Genomic DNA, 19328 nt, shown 5'->3' with positions numbered 1-19328 from the left:
TAAAAGTCATATGATGTGTCACATTTCATGTAAGTGTCAAGGCTGATAGTTGTTTGTGCCTAAACATACTACCTGGCACATGCTAAGTTAGCTTGGTCTATTGAATAAATGAATGGAAGCATGAAAGAATGAATGAATTTTGTTAGCAGTAGCTCAAAATCTACTCTGTGAGGAGGCCTGGTCTCTTTCCAGACTCAGCATATTCCTGGTGTTCACAATGACCTTGTGGTTTCCCAACATCACCAGCCCCAGGACAGGATGGCAGGCCATCAAAATTGATGTGGACGTTCATGCTGGGATCTCTGAACATTATCTATTTGAAAAGTCTGACTGGTTCTAAATGTAGTTTGGTTTAATCTTCCAGAGATTCCCTCCAGAAAAGAATGGATATTTTCAAAGGTCCTTTCATTCCCTCTTACCTCCACCACAGGAATAAAAGTTGAGAGTAGGAAGAAAGTAATAGATAATAATTGCCTTTTGGTTCTAAAGAGCACCCAAACCAAATCTTGGTGACATTTGCCTCCAATTAAGGGCAAATGAATCTACGTGGCTGAGTCCAGCTGCAATCCACTATGAGGGATATTTCAGCCGAGGTGTCATTCACTAACATCATTCACTAAGTAATAAGGAACACAGTTTTGAACGTGCTTTGACATTTATTATCTTATTTGAGGTCCATTACAACTCAGGAAAAAAAGGTGTTTCACAGAATAGGAAACAGGCTTGGAGATACAAAGACCACACAGCAAGTAGGCCATGGAGCTTGGACTACACCTGTCTTCTAACCCTACACCAGTCTGTTTCTACTATTCTAGGTTCTAACTCCATTTTCTTACCACCCAGAGTTGGGAAAAACACTCAGGGATCAGTGCTTGGGGAATGGTGTCTAATGCAGCTTCTATCTCATCTCATTCAGGACATGGATCCCCGGAAAGCAGTCATGATGGAGTATTTCTAGAAAAGTTTACCAAGTGGATTCTGGGCACCCAACACCAGGGGGCCCATAAGAGAAGCCAAGGATGTTCCTACTAGAGTCATATACCCAGGAAGAACACCACACTCCAGACAGGTGTGTCTAGTACAGAGAGAAGCCGGACTGGCATTCCCCAGAAATAGGACATTATGCACACACATGCATGCACACGGACACACACACACACACACACTCACACTCACACACAAACACGGTATCCTAAAAGTCTTAGTGCAGTTTTAAAGTTTCATAACTTTGAAAGTATGAATGCTACCAACTTACAAAAATCATGTGAAAGGCCAATTATTTAAATGTTGTCTATTCTTCTATGCTATACTTATTAGAGTTCTACAGTCGTTTGTGAATTTTGAAGAACGTTTTTAATTTTAACTTTTTGTTTCAGTCAACATTTGCCATGTTCAGTCAGAGGGGCTGAAAGGTTTTATAATATATGACATGCCTACAATCCATACAGCAAATGAGCCATATCTTACAAGAAACGTGCAACTAAAATCTTCGCGTGTTCTACTGTTAAAACTACATCACTCCAAACTAATATTGTAGCACTGGCTTTCTTTTAAATTAAAAAAAAAAATACCTAAAGCACTACTTTTTGTTAATACCAATTCAATCTTATCTTCTTGGATCCAATTCATTCTGCTAAAATCCTTATGGATCCTTGTTTTCCTACCAGATGATTTCATCCACACACCATCAGTGTTCTCAAATGGACATTTCTAGCCACACTAAACTATACAGAACCCACATCAGAACCCTATTGGCATGACTTTCAGCACATAGTCCCTTCCATCAGCGTGACCTTATGGGCCAACTCTAATAGAGATTTCCTCCACACACTGACATCAATGTATAAATCAATACCTCTTGGACAAGACAGTTCTAGCAATTAAAAACACAATGACTTATGTCCTTCAGACCATATATTTTTATCTTAGTCAAAAGGATTTCAAGAGAGGTTCTGTCAAATGCACCAACGGACTGCTCACATGATCTCACAGCATTCTTCTGACCTACCAGGTGAGTGACCCTACCTATGAAAGGTCAGACGAGGGGCCAGTCTTGTCACAGCTATGTTGTCTATGTATTCTACTAATTAATATAAAGCTGTAATTGTACAAATTGAAAGACAGGTCAAAACAAACAAAAATGAGTTTACTTGTAACTCAAGTTCAAATAAAATCCAGACAGCTTCAAACATCTTTTTGTGGGTTGAATTATGTTCTCACAAAAGATATACTGAAGTCCTAACCCTAGCACCTGAGAAGAACCTTATTTGGAAATAGGGTCTTTGCAGATGTAACCATGTTAAAATGAAGTCATACTGGATTAGGATGGACCTTAATCCAAAACTGGTGTCCTTACAAGAAGAGGACAATTTGGACACACAGAGAAGGCCTCATGAGGTTGGAGGCAGAGACTTGAGTAATGCTGCGGTAAGCCAAAGGATTCCAAGGACTGCCAACAATCACCAGGAACTAGGATTATAGCTTAAGGATTCTTACCCAGAGCCTTTGGAGGGAGCATGGATTTTCCTGTACCTGGAATTTGGACTTTTGGCCTCCAGAACTATTAGAGAATCAATTTCCCTTGTTGGAAGCCACCAACACTAATTTATGGTGCTTTGTTACAGCAGCCTTAGGAAACTAATACAACATCTATGTAAAAATTTGTAAGTTTGAAGTAATGCCTATTAACATCAGAATCAAGAGTACTCAGGACTTGGTAAAAAGAGAGTGGGAGAGATATACCTAGATTCCTGAGCAGGTGGCAGGTCCAGCAGGGGTGAGGTAAATGGGTGAAGAGACCAGCCAAGCAAGTTTGGGGGTGTTGGCTTGAGGCTGGGGGACAGACAGAAAGTGATACCCCAGGACAGGCTCATCACCAAGGAGCTAACTGTTCCCCTGCCCAGGTGTGAGGTGGGTATTTCTCCACAAAATCCTGTCACTTTTTAATGACAACAAAAACCACCGATTTGTCAGCTTATCATCAATATATAAGCAAAACTATGTTAAGCTTCTTGTCTCCAATTTGGCATTTCCCTTGCCTATGCTTCATCGTTCTAAATGAGACAGCAGCCCATGCAGGGGAAGGAGCTGTTGGCCTGTCTGTCTCTATATATAGTGCTGTATCCACCATTTTTCGAAGGTGCTAAGATTCCACTGATTGATGACGATATTGCTAAAATGGGTTACATTTTAAGATGGAAAAAGGAAGGCTTTTTTTTTTTTTTTTTTGGTTTTTCTTCCCATGTGAAAATTTAGGGGAAGAAGGATGCTCCCTCACAGTTTCTAATATTGATCCGGCTCCAATGTAGCTCATGAAATATAAGTCTATAATGGCAGGATTCCTCATTGGAGAGACCTTACGAGCGGTCTCCAGGAGCTTTCCCAGCAATAATTAGGGGGATGTATTATTGCTAATCCTGAGCACACCAGGAGCTGGGTTAATTTTGAAAGATAAAATAAAAGTGCTGCCTTGTGGCAAAAGGCCACTTCTTGATGCCATTAAATCAAGCCCAGCTCTGCTTGAGTATTAATTCTAAAGATGTCTGTACCCCCTGCTGATACTCCTTTTAGGAAGCTACTATGGAACAGGCCAAATGAAGCCTCAATGTGCAAATACCATTTAGCAAGTACAGATAAGCTGGGATAAATCATCTCAGAGCACTTAAAAAAAGATTCAAATTTTAATACATTAGCACTAGAACATGCTGTACAAGCAACAGGGAAATTGCAGTTGTCAATGTGTGAATTTAGTCTCAGAGTAAGTTCATCCAAGGAAGTAAAATCTCAATTTAGATTCTTTTTCTACCCCTTCCCCCAATCCGCGTGTTTCTCTTAGGATGGGGGAAGATACTGTTACTCAGCAAATGGATTTCACACCACAAAACGGTTAGGGTATATTCATCAGAGGTAAGAATGTGAAGTTCTCACTTTCTTACTGAAATAGTTTGAAGTGGTCTTTCAAAGTGCCAAACCATAAATGATGGGCGTGGTGTTTTGATGTATGATTATGCATGTATGTAGATAGATATCTATCTACCTATCTGCCAGCATTCTTTTATTTATTTATTTATTTATTTATTTATTTATTTATTTTTTATTTTTATTTTTTAGCCAGCATTCTTTTTAATGAGAAAGGTTTCGAAAGATAAATCACGATGGATTTTCCGGTATTTTTCTGTTGTACTTTCCAGAAAGCTTGTCTGCCCACTGTCACAGGGGAATGGGATGGGAATGGTCTGGTGTGAGAGCACAGTGTAAGGGAGGGAAAGCCCAGGACAGAGGGCTCACCAGGAGGGGTTAGGTTGGAGAGAGACCCCAAATCCAACTGGAGGCTGAATAGAGACCTTGACAGCTCCCAGGTCAACAACGCTGATTTGAAACTGAAGTGTATTCCAGTTGGAATTTGACAGGTTGTTTTCTATCAAAGCAACAAACGAAACATTCATTTCAGAACGCATCTGTTCTTTCAGACTATTCTACCAGAAGCAGCTATTTTCTTTAAATTGAAAGTCAAGGCAGTTTATTTTTCTCAAAACTGTGCTGTCAGTTCCACCGCCTGACTCCTAACATTCTCTTGTTCTATGTTACAGCAAAGCTTTCTCACCTTGTAGAAGGAAGGGGTGGGTGGGGGACAATCCTCCCTGAGGGCACCCTGTGCATGGTATATTTATATAAATCTTTGCCCCCAAAGGGCACATCAACCAGAGATACAGATGGAATGTATTTAGAGAGAACTTATTTAGAGAGAAGGAGATACTTTCCAGTTAGTTTCTTTGAACCAAAATAACTTAAATCTCTTCAAATGACACTTCTGTCATATTATCTATCTGTCTATCTATCTGTCTAACATATCATATCATATATGTACTTTCATTGGGAATTTGAAGTTCTTAGAACTCAGGGGCAAATCTCTAATTCTTATCCCTCCCTATATATTCTAAGTCATTTTTAAATGATGAAATAATTATACTACATTTAAATGCACAGAGATGATATGCATATATGTGTATTAATATAGACACTGTATGTGAATGTGCATCAGCAGTGGGAGAGCATGACCCCTACCTCTCATCCCTTACCCTATCTTGTTAGTGCTTAAGTATTTCCCATCCACTTCGTCTAAAGCTCACCAAGTTGTTTCTGTATGCATTTAAGCAGAAAATTCATTACCACTTCAAAAAGCATTTCCAACTATCTGGTGTCTGAATTGTCCATAAATATGTAATATTTCCCTAATTAAGTTAGATGTAATATGATTAAGGAGAGGTCTCTTTTGTCAGTGCAATAATCTTTACTGTGATGCTGTTAAGGTTCTGAAATGACTTACAGCATCAGAAAAAAATCATTCTTGAAGTCACAACCTTTTGCATTAACTTCCTGAGACACATCTTTCCCTCTTAATGGACTGTCTCTTCTTTATCTATTACAAACAATCACATTTCCATTTGAATCAAAGGACACCACCTTCCTCTTTTTTGGTCCCTTACAGATGCTAATATAGACATACAAATTCTGTAGTAGTTCAAGGAAAAAGGATGCCAGGCCACTGTCCTAGTTAGGAACCAGAGGAAGCTAGTGAAAGCTCTACCTAGAAACACACTCAATAACTTTATGATTACAAATCTCTCAACTACCTATGTTGACAAAAATAGATAATTAAAAATGTGCATCTTGGAAATCTGCATTTTGGTTTTCTATAAAGCATCAATTTAGTTATTAAATGATTATAAATTAGCCATTGGTGATTTTCTCTTCTGAATGATTTAACCTTTCCAATTATCATTTCATCTGTTTTCTATATAAAAAAAATCAAAGAAATTCGAGATATGGAAAAGACATGCTGGGTGAGGATCTGAAACTGATTTGGTAGCTTTGGGGTTGACATAATCTTGGCCTGGTGCAGCTCATTTTGGAAAGCTGCCTCAAATTTCCCCTGGTTTTGAACTTTTTTTTTTCCTTACCACTTTCATCTAGCAAGAAATCATCCTGGTAACGGAACTTCTCCGGTCCACATGCAATAAAAATGTCATCGTCACCAAAAAAGTCCTGAAGGCACATCACCTACAAGAGAAAAGCATGGCACTCAGCAAGGGGTCAGCAGAACAGCAATTACAACATTGCATCCCTGCAAGTAGACATCTGCATAAAGCCACTTCCCACGTCTAATGGAATCAACAGGACAGCTTTCTCTAGAGGAATTTCAAAAGAAGGTTTCCAGCATCTGTTACTAGTAAGAAACATGTTACATTTCAGTTGTGCAGGAAGACGGGATAAGGAAAGTAGAACCGGTAACTGTCACATTTATTACTTGACATGTCAATAGGCTATGAGGTAAGAACCCTTTATTTTTCACAATACAGTGGATGCAGCGACATGTGGGAAAGGAACACCCCTTTATTCATTTGAATGTAATATTCCTCGAGAGCAATAAAAGCCAGCATAAGATTTTAAGAACAAATATAGTATACACGCGGTGATCACTGTTTGGGGTAACTATTGAAAAAAATTATCTGTATCATAATATGCATTTAAGGATCTCCTTTAGACCCATTCTACCTCTAGTTGAAACAAAAGTGAAAGTTCTCATAAAAGGAACGATCTTATTTCTAAGATTCAGAGACGGGGCAACAGTATGCTCACCAACTCAAGTCATGCCAAACTTTAAAACTCCTGTGCTGTCCAGTTTCTTGTAGTTATGCAAAAGAAAAGTTTTAAAACAACCTTTTGATATTTATTCAACTTATTCTCCAATAAGAACTTTAAGAGAGCTAAATGTTGTCTTTCAAGTACCTGTGGTCAAAAGGAATAATTTCAAGCATACTACTTACTGTCTTTGGATGTGTGGTGCAATATTTTGTTTACAATATGTATGATGCCAACAGAAAGCACAGGGAACACTGCTGATTTCTATCCATTTTCAATTTCTTTTGCTCGGAGCACATTATGAAGTGGACAATTGAAGGTACCCATTCAGAGCTGCTAAAATAGACTTTTTAATAGCATTTTCCTTTGAATATCTGAGGCCCACAGACAAACCCCCCTGGAGAGTTAGATCCTTTTGGCCTGGATTTACTATGAGTTCCTACCTTTATTTTCTTTTGCAGTCATCTGCAGGGCATCTCAGATTCTGCTCTCTGTCAAAGCTTGGTAGCACTGCCCTGACACATCGACAGTACTGTAAAGCTTACAGTAGTAAGTTGGGAGAACAGAGCATTACTTAGAGACCCCAAAGACAATGATGTGTAGCTGTCAGATAGTTTTTCCAAATAAGCTCTCATTTCCAAATAATTGCTTGGCTGAAATTTTAAGAATGACATTTCCATAATAGTTTGATGATAAACATTAATTATAAGTGAGTTACATCCATGACATATTTTTAAAAAGCTTAAAAATATAGGTTACTTAAGAAGGACATTGTAATTATCAAGGAAAACAGACTAAAGATCTTCATGAGTGGTATAAGAAGCTCTAGTCTTCTACTTGGATTAAAAACAGGCCCTTTGAATCCAGAACCCACTCCATTTCACTCCTCCCTTTCTGTCTGATCCCAACTGTGACCCTGTTCATCTTGATCTTCATGACAAGCACCCCACCCAGCCTTTGTGATCAGCAATTGATGTCAACCCCATATAGGTCATTTTCATTATACACACCGAAGTCTTTATTGAGCCTACTATATGCCAGTTAGCATAGAGCATATACACACAAAAGTGAAAAAAACATGGTCTCTCCCTCAGGCAAAAATGTGAATAATTAACCTCAAAAGGCAATATTTCCTAGTGTGAATGGTTAAAACATTTTGTGCAGGGGGTGTGGGTGAGAGGAGGAAGGGGAGGCTTATGGCCAAATAGATTTGGTAAATACTGAGTTCATTCAATATAAACAAGTTTTTTTATTTCTGGTCCTTGCAAAAACCCTTAATGGGCTAATGTACACCACTACTCCAAATAGGAGATAGAAAATACATTATTTCCCAAACTTATTTGATTCTGGAACTCTCCTCTTCACATAGTATCCTATGGACTAATGTGTGACAGGGTTCCCTTTGGCTCTGTACTGGCGGCCAGGGGTGAAAAAAACTCAGGGAAACAACACACAATGGAAAGTAATGTTACCCACTCTCCTGGGCAGCCAGATTTCTCTAGCTGATAAACATTTATGATGGGCCTACTGTGTGCTAAGCTGTGTGGCAAACATTATGATGACAAATCTCTACTACATAAAAAATGTTCTTTTCCAAAGGAAATTGTCCTTTCATTCCACATATTCCCATCATTTGTATTCTAAAGCATCAGATTGCAAACCAGATCACATTCATCGGTGTGTGAATGTTTTACGCTCTTGCTAAGCAGGCAGATAACTATCATCAAAACTACAGCACTGGATAAGGGGGTTGCCAGCTAACTAACCTCCTTCCATCATATGCCCATGACCATCCTTTAAGCCTGAGACTCAAAGAACAGAAGAGCCAATGATCCAGCTTGGACAGTTTAGGTTTAATTCTGTTGGCAAGTGGGAAATGAAACATGATGAACTTTTGATGTTGTTTCCAACTCCATGATTCCAAGAACATAAAAGGAATGCAGCGATTGTTAAAGAAAAACTGTCATCACCCAGCACAAAAAGACCGGGAAAAGTCATTTCGGTGCCAAGCAACATGTATTCATTTACCTCTCAATCTTCAGTGACTAAAACCAAAGAATTTGTTGAACTATTAGAAACTGTAATATCTTCTGTGCTCTTTGCTCTGGCATCATTTAGCCATTTCCCTGCTCACAACCTCCCACCACAGAAGGTGTATGGTCAGTAGATCAAATTCAAATTTATAAAATTGCTCCTTGTTAGAAGCCTTGGTAAAAGATTTGATAGAAAAGGAGGCTTAAACACAAGATTATGATAAAGATGGATTTAGGATAATCTGTGCACTTCAATTATCCATGCTTTCACTCTCTATCATTAATCTAGAGGTGGCTGTAATGTATTCCATCTAAAAAAGAAAGAGTAACGAAAGATGTATAACCCTCTTCTGTAGGCCAATACAGTGTGAGAATTTTCCTTTAGGCATTACTGGACATTCTAATATCAAAAGATTACCAATGTTTTGCACAAAGATCTGATTTTATATATCTATACAGTGTTACTCCTTTTAAAATTTGAGGTTCTCAAAATTCAGTGTGATAACAAGTTTAAAAAAAAACAAATTCCATGTATGGATTAACATCTTTCAGACCTGGGCCTTTTCCTGTCCTCCTTCCTCTTACCACATAAGTCCTGAGTTTATCCTCCTACCTGTGCACCTTGGCATTTCCCTCGGGTGGATTTCTCACTCTTACCTCCTTTATCCCCAATCCATCCTGTTTAATTCTGCTAATCTATTCTTTCTTTTAAACTTTCAAAAACTCTATGACTCAGAAAAACATCAATGGTTTACCATCATCAAATTAAAGTTTATCTTCTGAGTCTGGCATTCCATCCGGTTCCAACCTACTTTTCAAGTCTACAGTAGTCATGCCATGTACCTGATACTTAATAAGCATTTCTTGGATGGTTGGATGGATTAATGGATGACTGGATGTTTGGATGGATGAAGGGATGGGTGATCAGATGTTTGGATGGATGGATGAATGGATGGATGGATGGATGGATGGATGATCAGATGTTTGGATGGATGGATGGATGGATGGATGGATGAATAGATATAAGGACAAATACAAGGACTATGCTCTAACCCAAAACACATTCTAATTTATCTACTTTACATATTCTTCTCAGAAAAGGACTTCTTTCCTACTTGCATGGGTTTTTGTATGACTTTTTTTTTCATTTGATACCCCCTCTTACCTAACTCTGCCTGTTCAAATCTCTCCTATGACTCAAGGCTCAGTTGAAGATTCAAGCCTTACCTTCTCTATCCACTCCAATCCAAAGTGATTTACCCCTTCCCTGAATCCCTAGTCATCATTCAATAAATGTTTATTAAATACATATTATTTACTACCCACTGTATTAGCCCTTGAGATTACAACTACCCTAATCCTTCATCTCTTCTTTTCCAGCACATAGTGCATAGACTTACACTCCAAAGAATTCCTAACACATTGTGTATCAGTAATTCAGCAAAAAGTAAACTGCATTACCTACAAGTGGCTTATGTCATGAGGCTGGAGTTGGGTGGCTGAGTTGCAGTCTTTGCACTGTAATCACCTCTGACTTAGGCAAGTCAGGAAATCCCAGGTAGCTATCTTAAAACACATCCTATTTCTAGAGATCCTACATTTGGTCAGGGTAGATATAGTGCCTCCTGTAGGGCAGTATTCCTCAGTACCACAGAGATACCTGCTGTAGCACAATTTCTGAAGAGCCCACCCTGTCATCAAAGCCCAGGTTCTGAATTAACCCAACTCTGCCACTTAGATGTTCATTTCTTTGTGCCTCATATCAAACACGTTTATTGTATACTGGTTGCTTCAAAGAGTAGATGAGTTAAGACTGAATCAAAAGAGAATAAGTCCTCAATACATTTTATTTTTATTAGCTCAAATGCATTTTTACTTCCAAGTAAAAATGGCTTATACTTATAAGCCAAATGTATACCTAATATAAATGAATAAAAAAATAAAAAAAATAAAAAATAAAAAATAAAACAAATAAAACAAAGTAGGTAGCTCCTGGGCACTATAGCAACAGGCTTCCTTTCTAAGTGAACTTGGATAAAATACAGCATATGGGTGCCCCTTCTCACCTGGAGAATAGGGATTCTACTAGTATAATTGTTTTTGTGAAAAGCATACTTGGAGTTATACTCAGGAATATGGTGCAAAGCTGGTAGAAGTTGCTAGCATGATGCTGTATATGGTGCATGCTTCTGATTTCCATCAAGCTTCCACTGAAATGATGCTGTGAATGTCATTAATTAGTATGATCATCATAGAACACAGGTCTGGTTCTATGAACCACTGTCTGAACTCAGGACCCCTTGGGATCTGTCACGACTTTTAGTTTTGTGGGACCCAGAGATTTGTATTCCTCTGAGAAAACTGTCCTCTGTCAAAATGTCCTTACACTAGAAAAGAAACTCTACGTATCCCATATGCAATTCATAAAGGAGGTAATCAGTTTATGGCATACAATGCTTAATATACCATCAATTAATTTTCAGTTCTTACCTGGTGCTTTGGTTATTATATGAAACTCTAACCCCAAATAATGACATTGCATTTATTGCATCAGACTTTATCTCTGACGGTGCTTAGCATAATGCCACACTCACTGTACCTTAAAAAATATAGGTGCCTATAATTGCCAGATGTGCTGGAAAAGCCCTTGAATGAGAATCAGGACACTTGGGTTTTGAACCTAGATTTGACATAAACATTGTATAAACTTGGAACAAGTTCTTTAAATTCTCTCCGTTATCAGCTTCTACATTGGTGCTACAATGTTTTACCACAGTAATTTATATGATAAAGATATAAAGAAAAGATGAAAAATTTTCTTGGTATGATAGCAACAAGAGTTCTCTTGGAGCCTGGGTGGCTTAGTGGCTTAAGTGTCTTGACTTTGGCTCAGGTCATGACCTCAGAGTCCTGGGATAGAGCCCCACCTCCAGCCCCACCTTGGTCTCTGCACTCAGTGGGGAGTCTACTTCTCTCTCTCTCTCTCTCTCTCCCCCCCTCTCTCTCTTTCTGCCTCTCCCCCACTCCTGCTCTCTCTCAAAAAAATAAATAAAATATTTTTACATGTAATCCTCAATATATATTATTGCATTGAACCCTCTCTGCTATAAAAGAAACAGACTCTATTTACAGTAGTTAGATGGTATTTGTATCCATTGTACAGATTAAAAAAACAATTTAGCCAGATTCAACTTGTGTAGAAATTTGAAACCGTTCAAAAGCAGGCTCTTAATTACCAAGCTACAGGAAAACAAATCTATCCAAAGTACAGAAAAATGTGCCCTTACATTTGTGTATTATAAATTTCAGTTAATAAACTCATTTTAATAATAGTTATCACATATATTATAGATTGTTTATAGCAAAAAGTGTCTTAACAAATTTTTTTTACAAGGAAATTTGAATTATTTCTTTGATCCTAGGAAAACATATTCGGTTTTGACTCTTTTTATGTGAAATCTGGATTTATATCTTTTCCATTAACTTGTCACCATACACACTGGTCCCGGGAGGCTGAGCTGCTTCCAGGGAGTGAAAAAAACCACTATAGACAAATATGGACTTCCTCTCCTCTGAGCTTCCGGCTTGAGTTGCGCTGCACCGACAGACATTCAAACAAAGGCAATAAAAGCATCTGCTATTTACACATTTCCAAGAGCAGGACTGTGGAATCCATTCCGCCTCACTGGAATGAGATCTCCATGGTGACACTGACATCACGGAGCAGTCCTTATCTTTTCTTTTACAGGAGCGCCCTCTACCAACAATGGGATATCTCTGCAGCCATGGCCTCATTTTTTTTTAAAGCCCGCATGCGAGTCATTGTGTCCCTCTAAGGTGCCTCTCCTTGCGTGAAACACTAAAATATTTTACTATCACCTACCTAACATATTTGAAGTGAAATTACGATCACAAAAGTAAAAGCCATGAAACTCAGTCCATTTATTGGAATCACTGAGTATGGCATATCTTTTCTGTTTTAATTTTCTTTTCTTTTTAAAATACTTATTTATAATTTCTCATTCTTCTTGATACCAGTTACAGGGGACATACTGAAAGGTTCAGGTCTTTTTTTTTTTTTTAAGATTTTGTTTATTTATTCATGAGAAACACACAGCGAGAGGCAGAGACATAGGCAGAGGGAGAAGCAGGCTCCCTGCTTGGAATCTGATGCAGACTTGATCTTAGCACCTTGGGATCATGCCCTGAGCCAAAGGTAGATGCTCAACCACTGAGCCACCCAGGCACCTCGGAAAGGTTCAGTTTTAAGGAGATGCTGTTTACCAAAAAGAAATGCTTATACCCGTGTTTAAAAAAACCCAATCACCTGTGCATCTAAAGCATCAGAATCAATAACCTTCTTCTTTCTGCACAATTCATAATGTGACCATTATAATTAGTTTTCAGCTAAAACTTGGCACATGTGGGCCTCCTCATCCCGCCAAAACCTAATTTTGATAAGGTTTCTTTTCCAATTTCATTCCATACTTGGCTTTTTTCTCCACTCTTAGCAGTGAGCGTTGTTATGCACATGATATTATAACTCAACCACTGTGAATTTTTCTGTTCTATAATCATGTAACTCTATACATTTCTGATTCAATAATATGCCTATAATTTGTCTTATTGCCAAATATCAGGAATGTGTTATATTATTGTCAGTAAAAAACACATCCTCCATTGTTTATCACTTTTTCATTTCTTTGATGATAAACTTATATAAATAAATTTCTGATAAAGAAAAATCCCTTAAAGAAACTCTGGTTCTTACCCAGAGAAAGATAAAGCCATTAAGAAAAGAAGTAAATTACTCAAATAATAATAACACAGAGAGGAAAATAAAGATCCTCAAACTACTTTTCACAAGTTTGAAGCTCTAAGACACTTTTTTTTTTTTTTTGCTGAGTCAATTAAAAAAACCCAACAATTATGAAATTGATAGTATATTCATTCCTTGGTGGTGTTCTCAGCTACTAGTCTACATGAACAGCAGCTAGGGCAGTGTATTGTGGAATATACTCTAACAGAACATATTCTTAAAGAAAAGGAGTCACTAAAACACTAGCTAATGTGAGGCATGTGTTGGGGATCTTGGCATGCAAGTAAAGCTAAAGCATGTGCATTACAAAAGTTCGGCTTCAAACCCAGAAAAATAAACCAAACCCATAAAACCCGTGTCAGGCCAACACCCTCCAGATATAGTTCTCTAGTTCGGGAGCTGGAAATGTATTTGGAGCAACCAGTTGCTGTCTTGCCATTTGGTTAACTCTTACTCAACTTGCATGTGACCAGTGAATCACAGTGCTGTGAATTTCCCTTCTGAGATTTTCGAACGACCCTAAGGCCAGTGCCAAGATCCACAATGTGCCACGCCCAAAGACACTTGACTCACATCATTATACTGATTCCTCACAAGGACCCTTTAGTGAATCCTGATTTTTAAAACGTTTCATAAGAAAAATCACAATCCAAAGAATTGGTATCTGTGTGAGGGCTAAAACCATAAAGACAATCCTTCTGTCTTTTATATTCTTGCATACTGGCTTGTTGCTTAAGGTTGCAGGCAAACAAATGATATTCCTAAAGCTATGGAAGTATGTGTCTGCCAGGAACATTAGTAAATGTTGCTTGATATTGAAGTATGGAATTGGTTGCTTTAAATATTTCTACTTCTATTTCTAATCTACTTGCCTCGATAAATGGCTTAACATTAAAAGAGATTTTTAATTTGATTCAAACTAGTCTCAAGTAAATGATGTTTTTTGTTTTTTTAAAAAGATTTTATTTATTTATTCACGAGAGACCCAGAGAGAAGGCAGAGACGTAGGCAGAGGGAGAAGCAGGTTCCTCGCAGGGAGCCTGATGTGGAACTTGATCCCAGGACTCCGGGATCACGCCTTGAGCCAAAGGCAGATGCTCAACCATTGAGCCACCCAGGTGCCCCAAATGATGTTTTCTAATGATAATACCGTAAAGCTAAAATCACCAAAATGATTGTTACTATTATCACCATCACTACCATGAGCATCAGCATTGTCTCCTAACCATCAGCACCACTGCCATCATCAACATCACCACCTCCATGGTCGGAGCTCTCATACAGTTTTGGAAGTTTTTCCCCCCCTCCTTAAATAAGCTGAGGACAGAGCCTTTTGTCTTGTGTGGGTTCAGTATTGGTCAGTGTTCTACTCATAAGATGGTTAACCATTTCTAATTGAGAATAATGATTCCAGTAGTATTTAGTACAAATGCAACCTAAAATTACATTCTAAAACTATTAAGTGAAAAATTGCTTTTTTCTTTTTTTACCCAAACTCAAATGTAGCTAATAAAAACATTTATATAGCATTAAAAATATTACTGGAGTAAAGTACTCCTTCCAAAAATGTCCTTCAGAGTAAGTCAGCTTTTAAAATTGCCAATAAAAACATTCTCTGGAATAGTTTGAATAAGATACCATTTTTTCATAGTTGTATTAAGATTCAAGCACAGCTAAGAAAAGGCTGAGAGACAGAGATTGGCAGTGGTAAGATAAAAAATTTTACAGTCCAAAATGAAGGCTTGGTTTAAAATATGGTTTTTATAAATAAATGTTGATAATGTGTGTACAACCATGAATACATACTTGGAGATATTCCTTACTCAATGGTCTTTTAGAAAATTATATATGGTGACCAAAACACTCTAGGCCAGTATTTCTTCTTTGTCTTCATCTTATACCATGTATATTAGAGTTTCCATAATTCTTTTTTAATCTAAATTTAGAGTTGAGTGAATAACAGGTCTGGTTGCCATTTCCCCACAATGCATGAGCTATGTGTATAAAGCATAAGGACTTCAAATGCTTACAGAGGCCTGGAAGGTAATACAAACAGTGAAGTGGGCCAGGCATAATAAAACACAGTGCAAATGGGGTGATAAATGGTAATTAACATAGGCAGACAATAGGAAACTGGTAATAATAAACTAGAACCCTCCCTTCTCCTAAGGGCAGCACCTTGATACTTGTCATGCATCAAAGTAAGGCCAGGGCTGCTAGACTGATTGAGTTTTTAAGAAAAAGTGAAATCAGATTTTCATTTAAAAGTCCCTGATTTTTGAAAGTTGGCAATAAATTCTTTTATTTTTTCTTTCTTAAAAAAAGCACTGTGCACTCCAAATAAAACACACCTGTGTCCTGGATTCGACCCATGGGCAGGCAGTTTGCAATCTCTGGGGCAGAATTTCCCACTAAGTGGCCATTAGCAATGGTTAATGTGCACAAGGCGGGTCACCATGGCTGTGCCAAAGTCGCAAGGAAGGCAATGAGGCTTCCCAACAGACCCCGATTGCTAGAATTTCTGAACATAGGGTAGGACATGGTCAAGACCCAACACATGTGCTTGCTTATACAGGTGTCCTGGGAAAAGGGTAGATTTGTCGACTGAACTTGTTTTTTGTGTCCTTCCTCTCTTCTACCCTCCCTTTCCCCTTCCCGGGAGAGAAGAGGAGTGAAATAGCATGGAGAATCAGTAACATGAAATTTCAGAGCAAATGTTACCAGCTCAGTAGAGACGGAACCAAATTAACTCCCTGTAATAAAGAGCAGAAGCACAGTTCACTTCTCTCTCCCACCCCTTATGGCAACTCCTGTCTACAAGGTCTAATGGTGGTTTTAATAGCTACTGGCTTCATCATAAAAATGAAAGGTCTCTTCTTAAAAAAAATGAAAATCAATCATAAGCAGTAATTTTCTTTTTTATCACATCTGCTCTGCCCAATTATGAAAAACAACCATGGCTACTAAAAATTATTAGAAATGTTAGCACTCGTTGGAAGGGAGCAGAGTAAATAAAACTCAACCATCTAGGGAAATCGATTTGGGGCCTAGCACATCAGAGTGAGAGGAGAAACTCAAGCATTTTCACGAATAACTTCTTTCTTGGAAGGGGGGGGGTTGTGTTTTATTCTTGGCCTATCAGCTTCCCCCAGGTAGGAGGGATGGGGTGGGGGGAAGGGGAATGGAAGAGGGGCTAGGAGGGGGCGGCCTGCAGCTGCCCTTTGTACACATATTCCAGGGCGGTGGCAATGGTGCGCATGTCCAGCTCGATGCTCCGAGCCCAGTTCTCCACATCCCCGATTTCCTTGAGTGCCTGATTGAAGTTCTCCACCATCCCGACCCACTGGCCTGTCTGCTTGGCAAACTGGGCAGCCTAGACGTGTAGGGTCTTCGCCTCGTGGTCCAGCTTCTCTGGTTCATGGAGCCTGGGCCACACCCACACTGAGGTGATGCAGCAGCGCTTCGGTGAGGCAGGTCGCTGCGGGGATGGCCTCCCGCCTCCTCTTCTCCTGCAGCTTCTTGCGTCCCCTCTGCTTGGCCTGGTGCTCCCTCAGCAGGCGCCACAGCACGGCGGCGGCGGCTCACAAATAACATCTAATGGCTAGTTTTTACTTACTAGGTTTCTCACAAGTCAGGAGTAATTTGACATGATTCTTCCTTCCTTTCACAAACTTGTCTAATATTACTGCTGGCCTTCTCTCAATGTGTGATGATTATTAACTCAGAATATCTTTAAGGGCATATAAAGGGTTAGGCTCATTTTTACAGGGGACATCTACCTAGCACAGGGAGATTCTCTCAATATTTGGACAAGAACACTCATGTTTACATTCTCTAATGTTCTAGCTTTCATTCAACAATGCACCAATATAGACCGCATACAATAAAGCTCTCAATGGCAATAGTGGCCTTGAAAAGTTTTGCATAGTAGCACTGGAATCAGAGAAAGTCACGTTTAAAACTTAATTCCATTAATTACCAACTGGGTGAATCAATTGGAAACCTCCTTTTCTTCATAGAGAGAATGAAGATAATATTGTATCCACCTCCCAGGATGGCAGAAAGAATTTGTTGAGATAATGTATCGACGGGTGTCAGGGAGAGGAACTGTTTAGTAATGAAAGGCAAAAAACAGTAATGAAAGGCCTTAAGTTAATGTTGCTGAAGCATAAACTTCCAAGATCACACTCAGAAAAGTCAATGATCACAGAATGGAAGGCAGAATAAATCAGCAGTTTCCTGTTTGTCTTCTCCTGCACTGCCTTTCTGATGAAAATTATTCCATCTTACTGCTGTCAGACTTTAGACAACCGTAAGACATTAGAATTGCAATCAACACTAATCAAAGTGCATGAAAATAACATTTTCTTTCCGTGTATTATCCATTTTTCTTTCATATGTGAAGAATACAACGCAATAACTCTATTAATATAAGCTATCTCCTTACATCCCCTGAAAAAATCTTATTCTTTTCAAGTGCCTGACAAGTAGATGACTAAACATCCCCTCCATGCTGAAACATTTGTCCATGCCAATCACAATTTCCTTGATGTTAAGGGAAATGAAATCTAAGTATGAACTGCCATGATGAGCAGCCACTTACAGCTTTAAAACCATAAAAGAGGCATAACCGTTCAACGGGAATCTCAACATTGAGCTTCTCTCCTTGTGTGTCATTTAGACAACTTCAGGTTTGAAATCTCCCCCATTATTAGGTCTCATTGATATAAATAAGGTTAAAATCACCATATACAACAACCATGCTACTATAAAGCATCATAATTTAATTTCTACAGTAACTGGGCTGGAAACTTCTTGTATTATTTGTAGTGTTATACTGCCCTTCAGTGTCCAAACATATGAACTGTTAACAATATTTTTTGAGCTCAAGAAATGTCTCTGTATGAACCTTTATAGAGAAGAGAGTAACTGTTTTATAACAGTATTTCAGTGAGGGGTGTTGCTATGGTTTAAGCTGTGCCTCCCCCCCAAACTCATATGTCGGAATCCTAATTCCCAGTACCTCAAAATGTGACCTTATTTGGAAATTATGGTCTTTGCAGACATAATTAGTTAAGACGAGGTCATGCTGGAATGGGGTGGGCCTCTAATCTAATCTGTTGGCCTTATAAGAAGGGGATGTTTGGAGATGGACATGCACACAGGAAGCACATCATGTGATGATGAAGGCAGAGATCAGGGTGATGCTTCTAGAGGTCAAAGAATGCCAAAGATTGCCAGCAAAGCACCAGAAACCAGAAGCAGGCATGGGACAGATTCTCCTTCACAGCCCTCAGAAAGAATCAATCCTGCTAATCAGTCAATCCTGTTAATCCTTCATTAACCTGATTTTAGACTTCTGGCCTCCAGAATTATGAGACAATAAATTCCAGTTGTTTAATCACCCCACTTTGTGGTACTTTGTTACAGCAGCTCTAGCAAAACAATACAGGTGTATATCCTTCATGCACCCAAAGATATGGAGTAACATAAAAATTTTCCATGAAACACATTCATCTCGTTTTAACCAAAAGGATTAAGAAGGAAGGTTCAAAGCATAACATTCTTGTTAAACTTTAACCTGAGGATTTTTTTAGTAGCATCAGCTGTTAGTGGCTTCATTGTCCTATTGTTAAGTTCTAGAGCATTTTAGAGACAAATTCTGAAGCCTAGAACACTTTATTCAAATATTATAGATGTTGTACTAACCTGAAAGAAAGGCAAACACATGATTTTTATTCCATGATTTTTATTTTTAACTGCCATTTATGCCAGTTAGCTTTTACGCCATAACGACCAATTCTTCATTGTAGGAGAGTTGTGCAGACTCTGGG

General features: G+C 38.6%; 1 protein-coding gene and 1 pseudogene across 9 annotated transcripts in view; both read right to left on the bottom strand.

Annotated features, from left to right (window-relative positions):
- The window catches only part of DCLK1 (doublecortin like kinase 1), a 340908-nt gene that overhangs the window by 158532 nt on the left and 163048 nt on the right, over positions 1 to 19328 (bottom strand). For all 9 annotated transcript variants that reach the window (XR_003142225.3, XM_025462494.3, XM_025462502.3 and 6 more), the window contains exon 4: positions 5961 to 6060. Coding sequence is in view for 8 of the 9 variants with exons in the window: in XM_025462494.3 (XP_025318279.1) it covers positions 5961 to 6060 (100 nt within the window). In the remaining variant the exon portion in view is untranslated. The remainder of the gene's footprint in view (positions 1 to 5960; positions 6061 to 19328) is intronic.
- LOC112670079 (biogenesis of lysosome-related organelles complex 1 subunit 1-like) lies at positions 16670 to 19285 on the bottom strand (annotated as a pseudogene).

Source organism: Canis lupus, chromosome 25 (assembly GCF_003254725.2).
Source record: "Canis lupus dingo isolate Sandy chromosome 25, ASM325472v2, whole genome shotgun sequence".
In the NCBI taxonomy this organism is placed as follows: Eukaryota; Metazoa; Chordata; class Mammalia; order Carnivora; family Canidae; genus Canis; species Canis lupus.
This window is presented reverse-complemented; position numbering and strand designations above follow the sequence as displayed.